General features: G+C 35.9%; 1 protein-coding gene across 22 annotated transcripts in view; it reads left to right on the top strand.

The window, feature by feature from the left end:
* LOC101745102 (uncharacterized) overlaps positions 1–21,437 on the top strand; it is a 90,736-nt gene that overhangs the window by 54,161 nt on the left and 15,138 nt on the right. For 10 of the 22 annotated variants that reach the window (XM_062669044.1, XM_062669045.1, XM_062669048.1 and 7 more), the window contains 10 exons: positions 5,848–6,010; positions 6,998–7,244; positions 11,492–11,587; positions 16,679–16,934; positions 17,086–17,272; positions 17,367–17,523; positions 17,609–19,915; positions 20,227–20,350; positions 20,608–20,856; positions 20,944–21,049. In XM_062669044.1, the coding sequence (XP_062525028.1) occupies positions 5,848–6,010; positions 6,998–7,244; positions 11,492–11,587; positions 16,679–16,934; positions 17,086–17,272; positions 17,367–17,523; positions 17,609–19,915; positions 20,227–20,350; positions 20,608–20,856; positions 20,944–21,049 (3,892 nt within the window). Of the gene's footprint in view, positions 1–5,847; positions 6,011–6,997; positions 7,245–8,763; positions 8,950–11,491; positions 11,588–14,035; positions 14,692–16,678; positions 16,935–17,085; positions 17,273–17,366; positions 17,524–17,608; positions 19,916–20,226; positions 20,351–20,607; positions 20,857–20,943; positions 21,050–21,437 lie in introns of those variants that run through there. The other 12 variants (XM_062669051.1, XM_062669052.1, XM_062669053.1 and 9 more) reach the window with 5 other exon arrangements.

Genomic DNA, 21,437 nt, shown 5'->3' with positions numbered 1-21,437 from the left:
TCTATCTCCATGCTTTGTTGTTTACTTATCTAAAAAGGTCAAGCCACACAACTTGCAACAAACTTAATGTTTACTGAAACATAATACATCTATAGGATACATTAAACACATTCTTGGAACATGTCTGGTTTGTAAGCCGAGTATTTCTACAGCATGCTCGGTGGTCCCTGGCGTTCTAGCTAGCTCCATTTAAGGAAAGCCTAGCCCACGGGGGAGGTGAAAGGTATTTATGTGACGTGTTACCATTCTCACGTTTTCGTTCTGCTTTTGTTATTGGGTTACAAAATCATGGGTACGATAAAATCATTGCAATATAGTCTATTGAATTTATTAATGGCGGTAAACAAAATTTTTAATAAAATACGAAATACATCAAAGAATTTACCACCAAACTGAGAGAAACTTTCAGAGTTGTTCGTGACGTTAGCGCAATTGTTTAATCACTAATCGACGCAATAGAATGTCAGCAACGGCTGTTAATGACTTCTACTCAGCACAAAATTTTGAAGTAATTTCATCGCTATGCACTAGCGCGCTCCCGACAAAAACGACAATCCTTGGACCGTGGTACAAGCCAAGTGACCTCTATCCGCTCATGGCCAATTTAGTCAACGATCACACGGGCGTTTTCAATTGTTTTCCAAGTATTGCAAAAACTGAGTACAAAATCAGACCTGTCAATTGTGAAAATGTAATTAGAACCTACAATAACGACACTGACAAACAATGACAAACTGTGCAACACTTCCCACAGTAAGTACTCTCAACTGAGATAAAAAATATTTTTTTAAGATTGAGCACTAGGGACGTTGTCTGAAATAAATTATTATTATTTTATTATAAGAATGATAAATAATAGGAAGACGTAACGTCCGGTACATTATCATTTAGGATTAACGTACGTGTTTGTGACTTAATTCCTTTTGAAAAATGACACTTCCCCTCTGTCTGAGCGAGACAAAATGGACCGTTACGAATAACTGCGCCACAAATAGCTGCGCATAAAACATGAACACGGTTAAAATCCACATTTACGCGTTTTTTTCGCGGGTTTACGCCTCATTACTAAATATAACGAGCACAGTTTCTATAATGTAGAAAACACGGACTACCCAGACTTCTTGGCCGGGCGCCAACCAGATTGGGTGGCGTTTTATCAAAACAAATAAGAAATTTCGTACAATCTCCAAATCATTTCACAGAAGCGTATTCCAAGGGAAGGGAAGTCTGTAATGTAGACACATTCAGTATGTATTTGAATTCGGAAACAATTCAAACCGTAGACAGGATGTCTGAATATTTTTTTTAAAGTAATTACATACTTTTGATTCGAGCACTTTCATTAATTCATTTACAGATTATCGATGAAACTTAAAACAAGACGTATTGGACTCTGCTCTTAATACTGCAACAGAAGTTTTGTTCATTACTGCTAAAATTAAAACGATTCAAGATTTTGTGAACTCCACCGCTCGATCAAATATTTACTGATGAATATAATTTATAAAATACTGTATGTATGAACATGCAACAATGAAAGATAGCTATCCTAACTCATCCACCGTATTCTCTTTGCTATTTAACTCAAATCGAATTGGATTTGTTATTTTTGAACATTGTTATCGTTCGTTCAATGTTTGTGATATTATAAGAACGTGTAATATTCTGTATCATGTGAGATTTATAACTATCAAAGAGCATGAATTTATTTTAACTTTACATTCTATTATTCCTCTCCAATTTCCGCAGCCAAACCACAATCAATACCTAGCACGTGATGCCCTTAGGTCCTTTAGTTACTGGAGTGTCCACCCACGTCATGTAGATTTCCTGTATCAATGGTTATCTGTTGATGGTGTAAAATAAGTAGGTACTTGGAATTGTTTATTTTCAACTCGCTGTAGCATCACATTTTCTAGTTTTTGCGAGAAATATGTAGAAAAAAACATTCGTTCTGTGTTCTTTTGTGTACTCCTGAAGACGTGTACCTAATGAAGATTTCATGATGACCGGTTCAGTTAATAATACGTGAAATTGTAACAAACTCACTTTCGTCTTCAATATATCAGTATGGATTTATTAAACAGCATGAGTTGTCAGCTCCAGTCCAACAATGATTTACGTAACATACAATCATGAGCGTCTATTCACCACACTAAAATACTCTCAACGGCGCTTTGGTATACTTGAAATTCGGAATTCCTCAAGTACCTGGAAATACCAACCACATTGAACGAAGATAAACTATAGTCAGCCAACTATGAGGACCGCTTGACAGCTCATACAAAACAGTTGTCCAGTATGTTTATTGCAGCCAAACTCTAAAACATAAAAGAGCCGATATGCTATCCTATAAAGGGGAGACGGGCGGCGGCGCAGGGGCTATATCTCTCCAAATCCGAACCACTCGCAACTCACGTGTGTGCTTAGTGCGAATTTTTTAACGTTCTCGATAGCGTAAAAGTTCGGTAAATAGTTGACTCAAATTGGTACGCTGCATACAAATTTCAGTTAACTTTTACGTTATCGAGAACGTTAAAAAACTCGCACTAAGCACACTGATTATACTATTACACATTATAGTTTTGGCGATTGATAGCAAGTCAAAACGTAAAATTTAACCGGTTGCAACCTAAAAACAGAAATTCAGTCCCATTAATTTACTCTAATAAAACAATCGCAGGACGACAGTCATAGCCGTTTCTCGTTACGGCCATAGCTTCGGATGAGTCAGTTTCAAACTAACTTGCGTCATTTGTTAAGTCTAAAGGCCTCGTACGGGAGCCCAATGTTATATTAAGTGTATATTAAAATAATTAACCGTGACGATTATTGACCTCAATTATCAAAAGTGATTCCAATCAATTGGGACCGGCAGTTGTAATGAGAATCTAATGTTTGTATACGTTTAAAATGTTTACGAACCGTGTACACAATGGCAGCTACTAGTATGTTCAATGATGCTAATCACAAATTATTTAGTCCAATACTAAAAAGAACGTTTAATAACATTTTTTAATCTTAAAATTGAAATGACTATTAAAAACAAACTGTTAAAATAATTTGTTACATACATAAGTACGAAACTGAAATGTTAGATATGATATGAGGAGATAAAAATGGACAATACCTATCTATCTATATATATCGACGCTTGAAAGGCAAACGTGACTAAGCGACAATGCGTGAAATTTACAGTAGATTAATTTAAAGTTGAAATACCTGAAAATAAAATTTATTTTAACGAATCTAGCTGTAGCAGAATCTAGCTAGTGGCTGTAGGATTGAAATGATTTTAATAGATCTAGAAATTTTTTTTTTTTTGCGCATCAAATATGGCTATTACCTATCATTGATGTACAAATCAGTTATTGTCGCTTAGTCACGTTTGCCTTTCAAGCGTCGATATAAAAATGAATTGCTGTTCGTTAGTCTCGCTAAAACTCGAGAACGGCTGGACCGATTTGCCTAATTTTGGTCTTGAATTATTTGTGGAAGTCCAGAGAAGGTTTAAAAGGTAGATAAATATGAAAATACTCGGAATTAAATAAAAATAACAATTTTGTTTTTCCTTTGATGTGTCCTCCGTCGGACGGATTCCTTTTGTTTGTGTCTTTTATTTATCGATTGAGGCACTACGAACTCTGCCTGGTCAGCTAGTAATAAATAAAAACCTAACTGGTCCATTATTAAAGACCACGTTCCGGTTTTTCAAAACGCTACCTTGGCCTTGCATCGAAGTGGATATTTAAATATGAAATAGGTTTTCCTTGTACCGCGGCTTATATTCTGGATGCATAACAACATTCCCTACAAGGCACGTCGACCAGTCTACCCTCCTACGCCCCACTGTCGCGACGCTGTACTCCAATAGTCTTTTACGACAATGTATTGATATCACGATAAATGAAATCTCTATTCGCGGTGAAATAAGCATTTTATTCTACACTAGCGACCCGCCCTCGCTTCGCTTCGGAAACATTAAAGCACACATGAAACCAAAAAAAAAAATAAAAAAAAAATTTTTAAAAGTAGCCTATGTTCATCAGGGACTATGTCGGCTTCTAATGGAAAAAGAATTTTTCAAATCGGTCCAGTAGTTTCGGAGCCTATTCGAAACAAACAAACAAACAAATCTTTCCTCTTTATAATATTTTATTATTCTACATTGTATTAGAGAAAGCTTTCATTGGAATCGTAAAGATTATGTAAGATAGATGCCTTCGTTATTAAAAAAAAAATGATGATACATTTTTGAGATGTTTCAAATTATCGAAATTAGGATTAGAAGCAATATAAAATCCGTAAAGGATTTAAAATTTTTGAATTTTGTTTTTACATCATCATTTATGTAGGTAGAATGTATAAAAAACAATCAATATTGTTAATAACTAATAACACATATACATTTAGATACGTTCCTATATGTGGCCTTATGATTGTAAATGTAGGACAAACGCGTCTTTGCGGTCAGGAAATAGAGCAAAATAGAACAAAGTAATGATATCGATTGTAACGGCCTATGGCTGATGGGCGGGTCAAGGCTTCAATCATCATCAATACAAAGATAAAACTTTTAAAAATTAATTTATATTCTTTGATTGTGTGTTAATATTATACAAAGTTTATAGGGTAAACATCTCTAAACCCAAACTTGTTTTTTTTTTTCTTAGTTTGTTTGTACCAAGGAAATGTTTTAACTATAGATAGATAGTTTTTCTGTTATAAAATTCAACGCTTTCAAATTATATTTAAAGATTTGGAAGTCCAAAAAAGTTATACATCTATCTACACAGCTATCTACCACAAAGGATTTGGCACAATTGGCTGTATGTAACATTATTGTTAACAACAACAATATTGGCTTTGACATTGTCAATGTCCCATAGTCACAATAATCACATGATATTACGCGAATTTGATATAAATGTTTGTTTAAATTAACAGAAAATAATAAAGCCATTTAAAAGTTTTCACAAAATAACTTGAATGAATATTTAAATCTATCTATATATATAAAAATGAATTGCTGTTCGTTAGTCTCGCTAAAACTCGAGAACGGCTGGACCGATTTGGCTAATTTTGGTCTTGAATTATTTGTGGAAGTCCAGAGAAAGTTCAAAAGGTAGATAAATATGAAAATGCTCGCAATTTTGTTTTTCCTGTGATGTGTCCCCCGTCGGACGGATTCCTTTTGTTTGTTTTAAGTTTATTTTGTACAAAAGCTTAGGTCTTTTATTTATCGATTGAGGCACTACGAAGTCTACCGGGTCAGTTAATAAAAATCATATCATAAAATCCTACAAAATTTTTATGTATTGGTCGCCGGTATTACCTTTCTGATAAATAAACATGACGAACAATTATGGAGAGAGCCTCTGAAGTTATGACGTACCATTTTTGGATACGATTTTATTCGTCGTCCGATTGGAATGTTGCAATTTTTGGGTTGCTTTCATCCTGTTCATTCAACTCGAGAACAAAACTGTAACCTGATTGTTATGGATCGAGCTGCCTTAAACGAGTTGTTCTTGAAGTACCCGCAAATTATAATTTGCGTAATAACTGATGATAAGACCTTATGTGAGTCCGCACGGATAGGTACCACCACCCCGCCTATTTCTGCCGTGAAGCAATAATGCGCTTCGGCTTGAAGGGTGGGGCAGCCGTTGTAACTATACTAGAAGATAGAACTTATACCTCAAGGTGGGTGGCGCATTTGCGTTGTAAATGTCTATGGGCTCCAGTAACCACTTAACACCAGGTGGGCTCTGAGCTCGTCCACCCATCTAAGCAATAGAAAATAATAATAATAATAATAATTTGGTTTTATTATCTGGTTTCCAGGGCCACCGCCAAGGTTGGGGCTGAAGGCGGCAAGCCCCGGCGTGGCAGGCGCCGACGAGGATTGTAACAGCAACACCAGTCTCGCTGGAAGCCAGCACTCGGCTCACGATGACCTCGACGCGCACTGCGACAATTCTGGTTATCTTTGGTTCCTTGACTACAAGTAAGTCTGCTTCGACATGAAATTTCCAAAAACTTCAAAAATTTCGCATGCCTTTAAATGGTAGGTATACAAATTTGCTTAAGGACTTACGGCGACAGAAAAGTTTATTACAGTTATATGGATATTTTATATTCAATGACTCTAAACTAGCATTTATGTTTAGACTACGGAAACTGCTATGAAACGAAAAGACATTGATTAATAAATATGTTGATCCCTAGTGATAAATTGAATCCGAACCTCGCTAAATGCTTGACAAACGAAGCGGTCATGTTTCACTGTACATTCATATGTTAATAAATTTTATCCTTTTAAAGCATTCCGATAAACCTACAAAAAGTTTTACAATTAAACTTCTCAGACCTATCATGTTACGCTTCACAAACTTATGTTTGGTATTTATTTGTTCGTCTCAAAAGAATTTTAATCCGTGACTATCAACGTCAATCATCAGCAATCCAATTTATTTTGGGGTCCGCGGGAATGCTTTTTAATAAATTCGTTGAAGCATTTAGGTTTCAAGAATTTTAAAATGTCAAGTTACATCAAAATGAATTCTTGTTTTTTTGAGGATCCATATTATTGCATTGCATTCGAGCATACTGTATACTGCCTTTTTTGTGAAAACGTTGATGAATCACTATATAAATTCATTTTTAAAAAAACGAAAAAAAGTCTGTAATAAAATTTTTTTTTTCAAATATGATATAACAGGTTATACTATAAGTATATAATAGGTATACATTAAGACTAGTATTAAGAAAAAAAAGCAGTATGGTGGTGGAGGTGGAATAATTAAGACAATGATAAATTATATAAGTACACGCGTTTATACTAAATGCACTACATAACAGAAACTAAAATCATTTCATAAATTGACCTCTACATTATGATCTGTGATTATTGATTGATGCGTGCCAACCATAATGTCTTACTAGTCTTCTTATTTAATACAATAATCTAAATTTTAATCATTTTACTTTTCAGTCCAATTTTCCGAGACGGCTCCTGCCACCACACCTCAGTGTTGTCCTCCGTGTCGGCTTCGTACAAAGGCATAAGTGACCTCGCCGCACGCTTCGAGTTCACGTCTCGATATAACGACATCGCGAGAGATCTAGACGCAAATCTCGCGGAGGCCGACATGGAAAGCTTCAGAACCGAAGACATACATGCACTGCTGATGACCGCCAACTTGCCACACGACACCATCAACGACGACAGAACGCATGATGTAAGTCAGTCTTTCAACTCACTAATTGGCGAAGTGTCTATACGATTCTCCAAAAATTGTCTAATTACCACTTTCAATTTTTGTTTCTGAAATTGCTATAAGCTTTCATACACAAACAACATCCACATACAAATCGTTATAGAGAATAGTTTGAGAACCGCAGCGTCAGAAAATTGGTTTTTGAGTTATTTTCGTTCCATATTGTGGACTATACAATCAATGCTAAATTAGAATTACAGTGATTTATTATTTATTTTGACGACATATCCATGAAAAAAAGGGGAAAATCATACGAAACATTAACGGATCGAAAAAAATTACGAATTATATTCGCTTCCGAAAACAACAAAAATGGCTAAATTAAACGACTTGAATATTTTATATTGACAGGTTAATTTGAATAAAAACATTAGTAAACTCGGAGAGAGATAAATTTTAAGAGCTTTCAAATTTCGACGACACCAAATCTTTGTATCTCTCTATACTATGATAAAAAGTCTATTCAAGAATTCCTAATATCAAAATATTTTACAATAAACAAGACAATGGTTAGAGACATTAAACAGGGCGTTAAAGGTATTAAAGTTTTATTCCATTCTCGGCGAGGGTACGGCCAAAAAAATGCTGTGCAAATTGACATTACCTAAAATCAATGAATCAATCTGCATTGTATGTGTACTGCCGGTGTATGAGGGTTTTTTGAATCTCCCCATACACGTTAACACAAACCATTAGGCCTATGATCAGCAGCAATGCTTGGATTCATACCTTGGATGGTTACGAGCATAGGCTCGTAACCATCTTAAGGTAATATGATTGTTTGCTCCAGTAGATAGCTACTGGAGCAAACAATCACATTACCCCTAAAAAAAGGAGGTTTGCTGTAATAAATTTGTAATGTAATGAAACGAAATGTAACTTTTAACTTGTCCATGAACTTTGATGAATATTGAGGCAAATATTAATTTCGAATTGCTTTCTATAATTAGGTCAGTCGAGGTTAAATTAATTTAAATCCCATAAGAGTTCGGTCAACTTTAAGTATTTCGCCCAACATTTATGCCTTCATTTTAAATAATCATTTTAAATTTTCACTTGTTTAAATTTTATTTTAAATTTTAACTAGTTCGATGAATCTAGAATAACCCCTCGAGGTTACTAGAACAGATAGGAAAAAAACCGTTTACTTAGTACAGCTTACCACATATTGTTTATTTTTAAAATATTATATTAAATTTATATAGATTAATACTACTGAAACAATACCGTTTTAGCTTTGGGAAGTGTACGTTTTATGTATATAATAAATTCTAGCTGAAACTAGTTAAATGCAATAACATCCACGTAGGTTTTTTTTTTTATTCAAAAGAACAACTTCTACAGAAATCGAACCGAAATGACGCTAGCCATCCGTGTATGTTTGCAACACAGAAATAAAATTTTTAATTGCACAGATGTTTACTGACAAAAATGGGTATTTAGGTTGCGTACGTTTTATCTGGTTTTTATTGTCGTGTGTTGTTTTACTCAAAAAACTGCATTAACATTTTAATGTTAGTAAACAATGATTTATTAAAAGTTCCAGTGTTCGAAAATAATTAGAAGTTTTATCTGATCAGTAATATCTCACTGAAAGCATTTATGATTATGATTCGGTGTGTGTGTGTGCTGATGAAGTCATATAGGGTAATTATAACCTTGCAACGTGAGTATCGTAGGTCTTTGTTTCGAGTTGATTTAATGAAATAGAATTTAATAAAACAAAATAGAAAACATTTTATGCAAATTATATTGCGCAAAACTTTCATATAGTACCTGCATTGACAGTTAAAACGTTTGCACAATAAAGGACTATATTATTATGAGTCGCGATTCGATAAGGTAATACGGTTTTTATCCAAACCATTAGATTTCATGTTTCTTATGTTACTTTCGTCTTGATATTAATTAAGTAAGCTTATTAATTGTCACATAAAAGAAAAATAGGATTTGTTGGTTATGTCGTTTTTTCTTAAGACTGTAAAAAATATTTGCCGGTCGTAGAGCCAACAAGTTTTGACATTTACATTTATTAGTTAGTTAATATTGATAACTAGAATTAACTTGGATTTTAACACATTACCTCTAAGTTATTAAAATTATCATATCGTCGATAAATTTTCAGAAACATTATTTTAATATAAAAATAATGCCATGCCACTTAATTGATATTTTCATATTGTGTTCGGACATGTCACGGATACAGGAGTACTTACGGAGTATTAAAAGGTAGTAAGTAAGATGACTAGCAAAACTAACGGAATTTATTGTCTATTGCTGCCATCTACCATCCATGAGTAGCCATTATCACTTGAGTAGCCATTGTCGCTCCTGGACATTTTTTTGGCTACATGACCGCCAGTAGCCTTGGGGAGCTATTCTGGTTTTATCCGTGGGTGGTGGGCGAGCTCACAAGATCAGCTCGAAAGACATTAGTAACATCTGCCTTAGCAAGAGCAGTGCTTCGCTTAATCTTTCACCGAATCGGAAACGCGACCCACTGACAAGATCTGAAACTTAGTGAGCTACGTCTGTAGATTTAAGGAGGAGGATCCGAAATAACGTGTATCGCGACCCACTCAGAATATCCGAAACTCGGTAGGTTAGGTCTGTAGGCTTAAGGAGGAGGATACGAAATAACGTGTTTAAGGCGACGGTGGCTGTGCGTTGCCCCGTCGTCTGGATTGAGCATGTAATTAGAGGCGGCCACGATGAGAGGGTTCATGGACACCGAGAATGGCAGTTTCGCTGTCGGTAAAAATTATTGATAGGAGGAGAACCAAAATGTATTCATTCATGAATACATGAAAAGACTTTTTGTCAATCGAAATTTGTAATACATAAAAAATGATTATACATAACAATACAATAAATTCAGAGTAAAACATTAAAATACAATAAGAGCTAAATCAGTGTTTGTCGTTGAATAGTTTTGAACTTCTTTTTTTGTACTCTTAATATATGTATAGGGTTAGTTTATTGAAAATACAAACAATAGATCTTTTAAGGTTCTAAATGCAATATTAAAAATAATGTAACTGAAAACTGTAAAGTACTGTAAATAATAGGAAATTTACGTTGTTGATATCTACGGGTCTGGTGACTATTTAACACCAAATGGTCCGCTAACTCGATCATCCAAGTGAACGATTAAAAAAATCATGTATTCGTGTAGCTAAGTACTAATAAAACAAGAGTCAAATAAAGGAAGCAGCGAAGCTTGACAGTGTCAACATAATTTACTGTGTGCGGAAACGATGATAATCTGTTCATACGTTATCATTATGCACGGAACAAAACGCGACCTCGGAAGGTCATCAAGATCCTGTATTTTTATGTGTGACAATGAACAATAACAATAGATCATGTGTGTATAATTATTTTAGAAAAATTTCAATGAAAGATAGGTAATATTTATAATTACAAAAAACAGCCACAAAGCCATGGGAAATATAGAAAGATTTATTTAATCAGTACGTGACCACTATAAATATTTAATAAGACAATTGGGGATTAATCAAACGTGATCATCTGAGCTCAAACAAGGATTGCCTGTACTATGACAACCAATTACACACGGTACTGCCACTTATCACACCAATACTTCACTGATGTGAGAACCGAATCTGCTATATCTGTTATTCATATTTAGTTTTGATTTTGTGGTGTATCTTAGTAGAGTAAGCAATACATAGGAAATTCGATGCCCACTAAAAAAACTGTCAAACATAACATCTACACTTTCGCATTTATAATGTTACTATATAGCTGTACCCGCCCGCTTCGCTGGGTACTTAAAATTAACATTATTATTTCTCACCCCACAAAGATTCTCATAATTACGCCTCCGCAACTGTTGTAGAGAGTCCAACATTCATATAAATCTTAGCCTATCCTTTAAGCACATGTATTTTCTACATGGATACCAAGTTTCAAGTCAATCGGATACATGGTTCAGTAGTTATAACGGAACATCCGTAAAAACTACTGTAGATTTATATATTAGTATAGATATGAGTAAGTATGGTTCCGCTAAGTGTAAACCGCACAAATCATCATTATATAGTCTATACCTCACATTTATATATTATTATGAATTATACTTTTGTTTTATGGTGTTGGTATTAACCGTGTTTATTTATGTTATTATTATTTATTTGTTTTCAGTTTCTAATATTATATTTATCAGTGGATGATGTGTATTGCAGAGTAACCCCCGAGGCGAGATGTTCGCGAGCATCTCTAGCTCTCTCATGGAAAGGTTTCGGTTCGACAGCAGTATCAGTATCGGCAGTAGTTTGCAGGTTCGCCTCACATTGCCCTTTCAATGTTTTTTTTACTGCGAGTAGATCACACCTTATCCCATAAGCCATCGGTTGTGCGATATCAAGCTTATTATCCCCTTTGTCTCTTCCATCGATTGTTTATCCTTCTGCCGGATGCTTGTTGTGCAAAGCTTATCTCATATTAAATTTCATATTTTAGCCACAATATACAGGCACGATCGTCATTTGAAAATTTTGAAAGCACCAAGTCAAAAGAAATACTAAATAGAAGGGAATTCTTCAAACAACGCCATCTAGTGGTCCCGGTGTAATATAGATTGGACTAATTTATCTTTCCTTATTGCTCCAGTAGATGTCGCTTTCAACACCGTTCCTATTTCACGATTCATGCTCTTTCGCAAAACTTCAAATAGATATCATTTTCAAAACACCAAAAAGCATCGTTGCTGTACATATTATTGCAACAATAGGTTAGGGGTCACGCTATAGTGGATTACAAAAAAAAAACTTGGGTGGAGCATTACATAAGAAAGTTAATGCAAAAGATACAATAAATAAACTCACATAGTTTTGAACAACTGTATTGAAAATTAAAGCTTAAAGTTTTCAAATGCTAATATATAATAACCACAATTTTTCACGCCTATCTTGCCCGGTAATGTACGAGAGCAGCATCAAGGTTTTTTTACATTCAATAGAGTCACGTTCTTTAGATCTATTTTCATCGCGCATAAAAATGATATACAATCTATTGAGGTAAATCATCGCGCTGGTTTTTTGTTCTACCTAAGCCTTGAGAGTCTATGTCAGCGTAACCGGGCGAGTGGGTGAGCTCACGGGGCTCAAACCGGGAGTGTTGCTAACATTGGCTCTAGCAAGAACAGTGCTTCGCAGAATTTACCACCGGATCGGAAAAGCGATCCACTGAGAAGATCCGGCGAGAAACTCAGTGGGCTGTGTCTATGGGTTAATTTTCTCATCGATCCTTCGTCGCAAGCGACGGGTTCTGCGAGGACGTTGACCGCGGTGTACCGACCATCAATATATCCCTCTGGGCACGACTGAAGAAAGCAGAATAACGTTTTTAACTCAATTTGAGATCTGGTTGTGCGGAATCCCGGATCAGGGTCTGCGTCAGAACTGAGTCTCGTCTATTCGACACAGAAGACAGTTGTGCTCGTTCATAGACTAAACAGAACTCTTCTCTAAGACTTTATTAACTTCAAACTGATTAGGAGTTCACGTCCATTCGAAGCGGTACAAGTCTGTTTAGTAGTTTGTAGATAGAACAGTTTTTAGTAGTTAAGAACATGAAGATACTTTTAGACTATATGCCTACTCTAACTATCCCACCACAGTACGTGTACTCGTCTCCTAAATAGAATATACATATTTCAATGAATGAATAGGCCGTTGGAAGTCTCATAATTAGTTCAGATCCATTCGTGAGGCAAACGCCATTTGAGTTATTTAGTTATGAGGAATGTTAATAATTTTTCTCCTACCGACGCCGAAAGTTCGGTTTTTGTTCCGCTGTAAAGGGAAAAAAGTGTAACTTTTCCTCCCGCTGTACAGGGAAGAAAATGCAACTTTTCTCCTTGGTGCACAATGTACTATTGTCTGTGTTAGACTGATAGGAGCGCCGCGAGTCTGGTTGTAGTATTGACCGTGGGTACCCCCTCACTCTGACCGGGTTCTGACCCCGGGCGGAAAACGGACGTAGGGTGAAAGAGTACAGGGAAGTGTTTTAGTGGGCAGGGCCCTAAATTCCGTTCTTTGGGCCCGCGGTCCGCTCCCAACATCTGCGGACTGTCCCACATACATCGCGCGTCCCTTAGACACTCGGCCCGAAAAAAAAAGACTGTTACCTATGAGGGCTGTTAATATTTGACTATTAAAATCTGTTTTCATTTTCAACCAGTTGTCATTCAATTCGTTGACAGCTATCTATCAGTCACTTGTAGGTGAAAATAAACAATTTATAAATATAATTTCTTGATTGTGACATACATAATGTATGCGATTTAGCAATTCAATGATAAGCAGCGCGTACCGCCTCTCTATAGACCTACGTCATGCTGCGCTATTCCATATAGCTCTAGAAATCCCATCGCGAATACGCACGTGGTCAGTGTTTAGAAAATCAAAGACCATTGTCTAACTAACGTTCACAAATAGTCTTCCTGCATAATGGCGGCAAAGTACGTTGGTCCCGCGGGATCTAGTTGTAGTAACTATTTTAAAAGAATAATGCACGTGTGAGTGTAATGCTCACATTGAAATTGCGTCAATCACTTTAACAGTTCTTGTTATTCCCCCTCGGTCGCACACTCGGCTCCCTTCTTCTCACATACATCAGTGTAGTTGAGCTATATTTAATCTTCCACGCATGTGTGTGTGATTTTGTGAACACATTGACACCATGTGTGAGTTACCAATGAGTATGTTCTGTAGGACACATATTCTCAAACCGTCCATAAAATAAACCTCAGACAAAATTTAAGTGTAACTATATAGAGAGAACACTGAAATAAGTTGAACAGTATCGGGAAACCAGCCTTGAATGTGTTGTTATACAGACCTCGCTAATTAAATATTAATGATTCTCATCTGCTAATGAGCAGTTTATTGCCCTTTTTCATTCGATTTAAGCTGTTGATGCTTTGATGCTCTCCAATGAGTAGTACCAATGACTATTACACAGTTCTTATCTAAACCCCGCGTGAATGGCACGTATTTTACGTAAACTTTGAGAAGCGTTTGCGGTGGCTAATATTAAAATTAATATCCCCGCTGCCCCAGTCGTGCCCGGGTTCTTGAGATAGTTGTGTCGTGTGTACTTTTGCGATGAGTTCAGTTAAATGTGCATTTCATAATAAGCATTACAAATTTAAAGACCCTACAGATAATAATGTGTGCGTAAGATAAGAGTGCATAGTGGACACAGTGAACTTTATTGACGCAATTAGTGATGAAAATGCACAGACGCTTTGTTGGGGCGCTAGCTAGCAAATGATACAAGTGCTAGTGGACGATCACGTTTTTAAGAACTGTGCCAATAAACTGAATTTAAAATGGGTGTGACGGATTACAATTGGGATTCTTACACCGGTTATTACTCAGTGAGTCATTATAATTGTGAACTTATTGCCTGTTAATCAAACTTATACTAACCAGTAACTTATAATAAAATGTGTTTTTTTGTTCTTTTCGTTTCGATACCTATAAATAAGAAATTTTTGCTGGTCACCTTGGTGGCAGTGAAAAGGTTATCTGGGAATTACATGAAATTAACTCAACAGAATCTTATTAAGTTTAAGATGTTCACTTTTAATCAACAATATAATTAAATATGTAAACTGATTTTAGAATAGTATTCAGTATTGAATTTGCTGTCTTATCGAGTATTATTATTTGTTAATCATCTTTATTAAAATGTATAATCATGCTAAAGTACATATCGTTTAATAATGATTATTTTACTCAAAACTACCCTCATTAACATTAATTTCATTGCTTGGTTTGAGTTTTGAATTGAATTTCATAACACCTAATCAAATAATGACACGACCATGTTGTTTCGAGTGATTGTGTCGTTTGTGACCTCATTTCAGCAGGAAAAGGAATTAAATTGATGATAACGCTTTACGGCCGCCATATTGTGTGACTATGAGCGTGTGTCATAAATAAAGTCCAGACCAACAAAAACATCATAAAAAAATATATATTACAAAATCGAATAGATTTATTGTTTCTTTTAATTTATAATAGCACTGTAGATGTGTAAAAGATTGGACAAAATATTTCATAAACAAATCAATTTGTTATATAAAATCAACATAATAGACTATAACAGTTTCTGAAGCAGGTGTATTTAATTAGCATTTGCGATTAATGCGTGTGAAAGCAGTTTATTATTTTTAGACGCGACTTGCATCCGCATCCAGAGTTACAACAGACGTAAATGTTTATGTTCGAACTAGCACGCGCTCATGTTTCGAAATCTTCTTAGAATGTACGTACAGTTCCCATTGCTTCGATTCGTCTCCAGATATTTATTTTGTATTTTACTTTTTAGCTTCCGATTCGACTTTGCCTATATTGAAATCCTACAGGCAGTAGGCACCTTTTTAATGGGAATAGTAAACTTTATAGTGTATAGTAAATTTTACCTAAAATTTGTTCACGAACAACTTCCACGGCAAAGGAAAGAGATTGTGTAAAATAATCATACCGACAAATTTATCAATTTGCTTAAATACTGGTAGCATGGTACATTGAGAGCCGGCTCGGATACCATTACTATTTCTGCAAAGCAGTCATACTTTCTGGTTTGAAGAGCAGTTGGCGGCATTTGTCCTTTCTGAATTAACGAATAGTAATTTGTATTCTAAGAAAATTATTGTCTAAATGAAGAAATACTGCAATACCTCCTTGGACTATCGACATAAAAAAGGTTTAAAATAAATTCTTTATTAGCAATGTTTATTAGTTTGTGCACTGGCCGCATTGTAAAACAATTTATAATCAGTTAAGTTCGGAATCTAACGCTTCCCTGCAACACGGACGTTCACCAGCTGTCTTCGCTTTAAATAGCGATATACCTAGTAAAAGCAAACGAAAAGTATTTTTACTGATTCGTGACTATTAGTGTTCGCACAATGATCGAAATTCAACCATAAGCACTGACACCTCAAGATTTAGATTCGTTTTGTTTATTACTTTTCCTATTTCGTTATTGTTCCAAATTTTACTGTGAAAATAGTCAATAGCTACAAAATAAAAAATATCGGTTGACATACAGAGGAGAAAACGGTACTTAACTGTTTTGTTGTTATTGAAGCAATCACTTATTATTTCGAAAAAAAAAAAACCTTTACGATAACATGAAAAACATCATTATTTATTCAAGTAACGAAATAATAAGAAAATCGGTTCATTAACAAACGAGAAAATGGCCTTCAGCTGTTTGTGTCTTTGCTTATTTATAAAGGTAACTTTCTGTTTATATTGAAGTTTGGCTTCGAGAGCACTGACCTTACAGAGTGTAAGTCTACGAGGTGGTCAAGAACTTACGAACTAAAGTTATAAAATCTTTAACCAATACAGGGTGAAGAATCTGTCGGTTCAATCAACACGATGTCGATATGCAAGTCAGAACTGCTCTTTTCGCCTGTGAAGGAGGGCGGAATACACGGCGTCCATTTCAGCGTCGACAGTCTGGATTGTGAGCTGCCTACTGAGCAGGATCTTATTCTTACCTGCCAGGCTAATAAGGACAACTACACTATCGCCTTTGAGGGTAGTCTTACCACTTATTCTGAGGACAGTGAGTGCGTAGAACCGGCCGTCAATCAAATCAATGGTACGAACTAGTTTTGAACATAACTAAACATTTCGATAAATTTAAAGCCTGCGATTAGTTAAACAGCTTACGATTACGCGAAAAGGCAGAGTGAATCATAAAAAAAACACAATTACTCACGATAAGATACTAATTTGTGCAGTGATTTCAGACAAATTGGATAAGGAAGAACAAACAGTTTCGTTAGAGAGTGATGAGAGAACGCGTAGGAATTTAGAATTATTAGAAAGATGTAAGAAAATTACAAATAAACTAAGTACATCAATGGCCAGAAGTGACTTAGGATTAACGACGTGGAGTAAGCTTAAGAAGCAGACAGTCCAATCCCCTCTAAGAAGGTAAGCACTAAAGTTTTGCTTTTGTTGTAGTTTGGATAAGCTCTATCAATTCTTGCTGTTCCATTTCGATTCACACTGTTATTATTATTACCAGGCATCCATCCGGAAATAACAATGGAGATTCAAATGAAACAACTGATGCCACAAACGACATGAACAACTCAGTCATAAAAAGCCAAAGCCTGCCAAATCTTTATAGGAGAAAATTGATGAATAGTTCAGTTATCTCAGTAGCTCTCAGTAACTCAACGGTGTGTATATCTGACAATTAGTCAAGTAGTTATTGTAATTAACCAAGTGTTACTTTATGATTGTAAACCTTATTATTTTTTGTAGGTCGATTCATTTACTGCCAATGAACGTTTAACCGGTACGCCGGTTTGTATGAAAGTATACGATGTGTCGCAACAACGTTTATCTCATGGTAGCCAACATTCGGAGCCAATGAGCACATCATCTACAGAAAATCATACTTCGTCAGATAAAAGCCAACCCAAACAATCATTTAGCTTGGTAAAATTATTTATGAAACAAAAAAGTGAGAGCAATGATGGCATTGTCAGTTTGGATCAAATGGAAAGATCTGAATGTTGGCCATCCAGTTCCGGTGGAGAAAGTGGAGATTCAGTAGGAGAACAAAAACACACAGATTCCGAATCTGTAAATACTGGAAGACCTCCCTTAGAAATACCAAGCAGTAATACTGATGAGGCCTTTTCGGCAGTATATGAAGAAATACCATCTACTAACCCTACGCTCTTCCACGTACAAAATTTAAATAATAGAATGTATGATGAAGTTTTGATCGAAGAAGAAGAAACAGCAGATGGAGCTAAGTTAAGCGACAGTGAAAGTAATCTTTATGCTACTGTCAACAAAACACATATTAAAAGAACGCACGCAAATATTATGAATAGTCCGTCAAAGTTCAGAAGCAGCAGAAAGTCTTGTTCTTCTCAATCATCAGCCACTAGTGTTAGTATTTCAAGTTGTTCCGAATCTGATGGAACTCAGATCACGAGGATGAATAGAATATTACAAAGAGAGTGTTGTGATCACAAAGCCACATCGACTCATATTGAAACTGATACTATAGATAAAAGCATGCAAACGTCAAGCATGCAACTTTCGAGCTCACGTTATGAACGTGAGTTCTTTAAAGTCGTGGAGCCTTCATTCTTGCAGAAGCTTAAAGAAGGAGACTGTGAGAAGCCAGTATTTATTTTGTACCCCAGTTACACGCTCCCCGATATAAGCTTCTTAAACGGAAGACCGAACATTTATCTAAATCCAATGAAAGTGAACGTTTCGCCGAAATCAAGTCAAATTAAAAGAAACAGAGTCCAAGTTAAAAGTAAAAGGCCTTTCTCGTGCAATGATGTCGAAATATTGAAAAAGAAAGGTCTCGGTCACATCAAAGACTGGGACTCGTTAAACTTTTTACTTCCAATGGAATGTAAGCAAATGCTATCAGAAGTTCCAGAACTAATGCAACACGTGAAAGAAAAAGATGGAAAATTCTGTAATGTAACGCCATCTTCGAAATCTAAAAATCGACCCGTCAGTTGTGATTGCAATAATTTGGCTGGCAACACTACAGCTGTTTCTTCAAGTTCTAGCACTGCTACGCAACCGTCTTCCGGCTACCGGGGTTCATCGACCATGTTAACAGACTCTTCAGCACAAAACAGCCCCGCTCCCGCAAACTTCAATCCGTTATTCGTATATCGATACGACAGCGCAACAAGCTCTGAAGCGAGCGGTAACAGCGAGGGACAAAGAGTTAATCCTGCTGCGCCGAGACGTTCTCTGTCATTAGTAGATCAAATCCGCCCACCAAAGCAAGGCGAAATAGTGCCTCCGAGGCCACCCTTACCAAAAAGCATATTACGCAAATCCATGGACAAAACTCGTAAATCAAGCACACAAACCAAACGATACAGCATGTTTGAAATGGACGATTTTATGCAAGATCCGATTGCGTGCGCGACCGCAGTAACGGAACACAAGACCAAGAGAAGATCCCTTCAAGAACCGTACTATTTGCAAAATCAAAATATTGATTACAGAAAAAATAACGATTTAGCAGCCAAGAGATTATCTCAACAGTTTCTGGACGCTGCGGAAAAGGATGCTGATTACAATGAGTACTACCCGGACGAGGGCGTTGGAACCGAAAGTAGCTTAGAGTCTGGGAAATCTAACGAAATTAAATTACACCGACCTCACACTCCTCCAATGCCAAAACCACGAACTAAACGAATGGAATACACAGAGTTCCCCCCTCCAGGCGCATTAATCAGCAGCGCCGATCTACAACAGCTCGAAGAATTTTTAAAGCAAAGTGGTTTAACCTGTCAGAACATGGACGAGTGGGATCAAAATCAAGTGCAGAAGGTAAGAAATCAGGTTAGCAAATTCCTTCAAATGAAACGTTCCCAAGAGGAGAATCAGAGGTCCACAGAATCGAGTGGTAGTAGTTGCAATAGTAAGAAATCTGTAAGTTTTGCGCAGAAGTCTGATGCTCAAGTCGAGAGTCTACAGACTCAAGCGAAGACTGTAGAAGAAATCAAAGGAGATGCTTTAATTACTCCGCCAAATTCCCCAAATATATCAGCGGTGTTGGCTCAGAGGCATTACCAGGTAACTTCTCTTGTTTTGTTCTATTAGTTGCCGCACCATTGCCTCTTGCCATTTTGTTCTGTGAGTACCTTGGTTCTATTATTTTTTTACTTGCTCGCATTTTAGGTAAGTACCGTTGTATAGCTGTCATTGTAAATTTATAGTGCTACTGATTATGCATGTTGAACCCATTTTTTTGTTTGCACAAAATTTGTCCAGTTCACTACCAGCAGTAAAATACAAAATAATGCGCCTCTCATTTTTGTTTTGCAATAAATAATGTTTTAAATACAAAACAAAGTCGTTTCAACTTAAATACTCCAAAATTTCAGGCCAAAAATTTAGCAGAAATACCAATATGCGAAGAGGTCGAAGTTAGTCCAGATGAATTTGGCAGCCCTATTCATTTTGAAGGGAGACCCAAATACGATTTGATTGATGTATCACAAAAGAGAGGTAAGGCTTGTGTCCACAAAGACTTAATTATATTATTTACTCTGATTTTTTCCAACTTTAGATATAGCTATCAAAGTCAATTGATAATTTGAATTATTTTTTTCAACAAAAATTATAATTTTAGTTATAAACAGTTTTAAATTTGCATGTCTTTTTTTAACTCTATGATAGAGTTAGCGTCATTTTTGTAAATATATTTTAATAGATCTTTTGTTATAACATTTATTTAAATACACATAACGTCAACTCTTTTGCAGCTTTAGTATCGAATGTGACTGATGCCGTAGAGATGCTAATTCAGCACTTTTCCTCGGCGACCGATCAAGCTGAGCTGGCATTCTTGGGAGATTCGAAACAATCCCCAGCCTGCGCTAAAATAGCTCTTAACGCATTATGTCCAGCTTTGTACGCAGTATTCAGAGACGGCCTCAAAGAGAACATAGAGACATCTTTCGGTGCCGTCAATAATTCGGTTTGGCAAATGGTCGAGTCTACTGCTCGACAAGGTATACATTGAACGTTACTCTGCATGTTAAGTCTGTATCGAACTTCTCCAGATGTGTACAAATTATCCTCAACTTAAACGTTTACAGGTCCAATAACAAAGTCTTTGAACGAATTGGTGTTGAGGATCAACAGCGAAGATGCTGTTACAGAAGGATTGGTCAAATTTAATGCATTCATACTGGGTTTGCTCAAGTAAGTTATTGGTATTTTAGATTTTATTTTTATAGCACTAAATGTGAAGGAATGTTTTGAACCATCTAATTTTAAATAGTTAGAGTTCATAGGCATCACAAAGTGTACGTCTCCACTAACTTCGAGAGACTAGATCGAAATCTCAATTAAATCCATACTAATATTATAGATATGAAAGTGTATTGTTTGTCCTTATTTCACATCGAAACGGATTAACATTTTTTTTTTAAAGTGATCGATTTTGGTCAAGAGATTCATTAGATATAGGCTAGGCTACCTTTTATTCCGAAAAAAATCTCATTCTCACGGGAAACTACTCTGACAGTTCTCCTTGACCACGCGAGTAGCAGCTAGTTTTTTTTTATTATTCACGTCTCAATTTATAATT

The sequence above is a fragment of the Bombyx mori genome, chromosome 6 (genome assembly GCF_030269925.1).
Source record: "Bombyx mori chromosome 6, ASM3026992v2".
Classification (NCBI taxonomy): Eukaryota; Metazoa; Arthropoda; class Insecta; order Lepidoptera; family Bombycidae; genus Bombyx; species Bombyx mori.
This window is presented reverse-complemented; position numbering and strand designations above follow the sequence as displayed.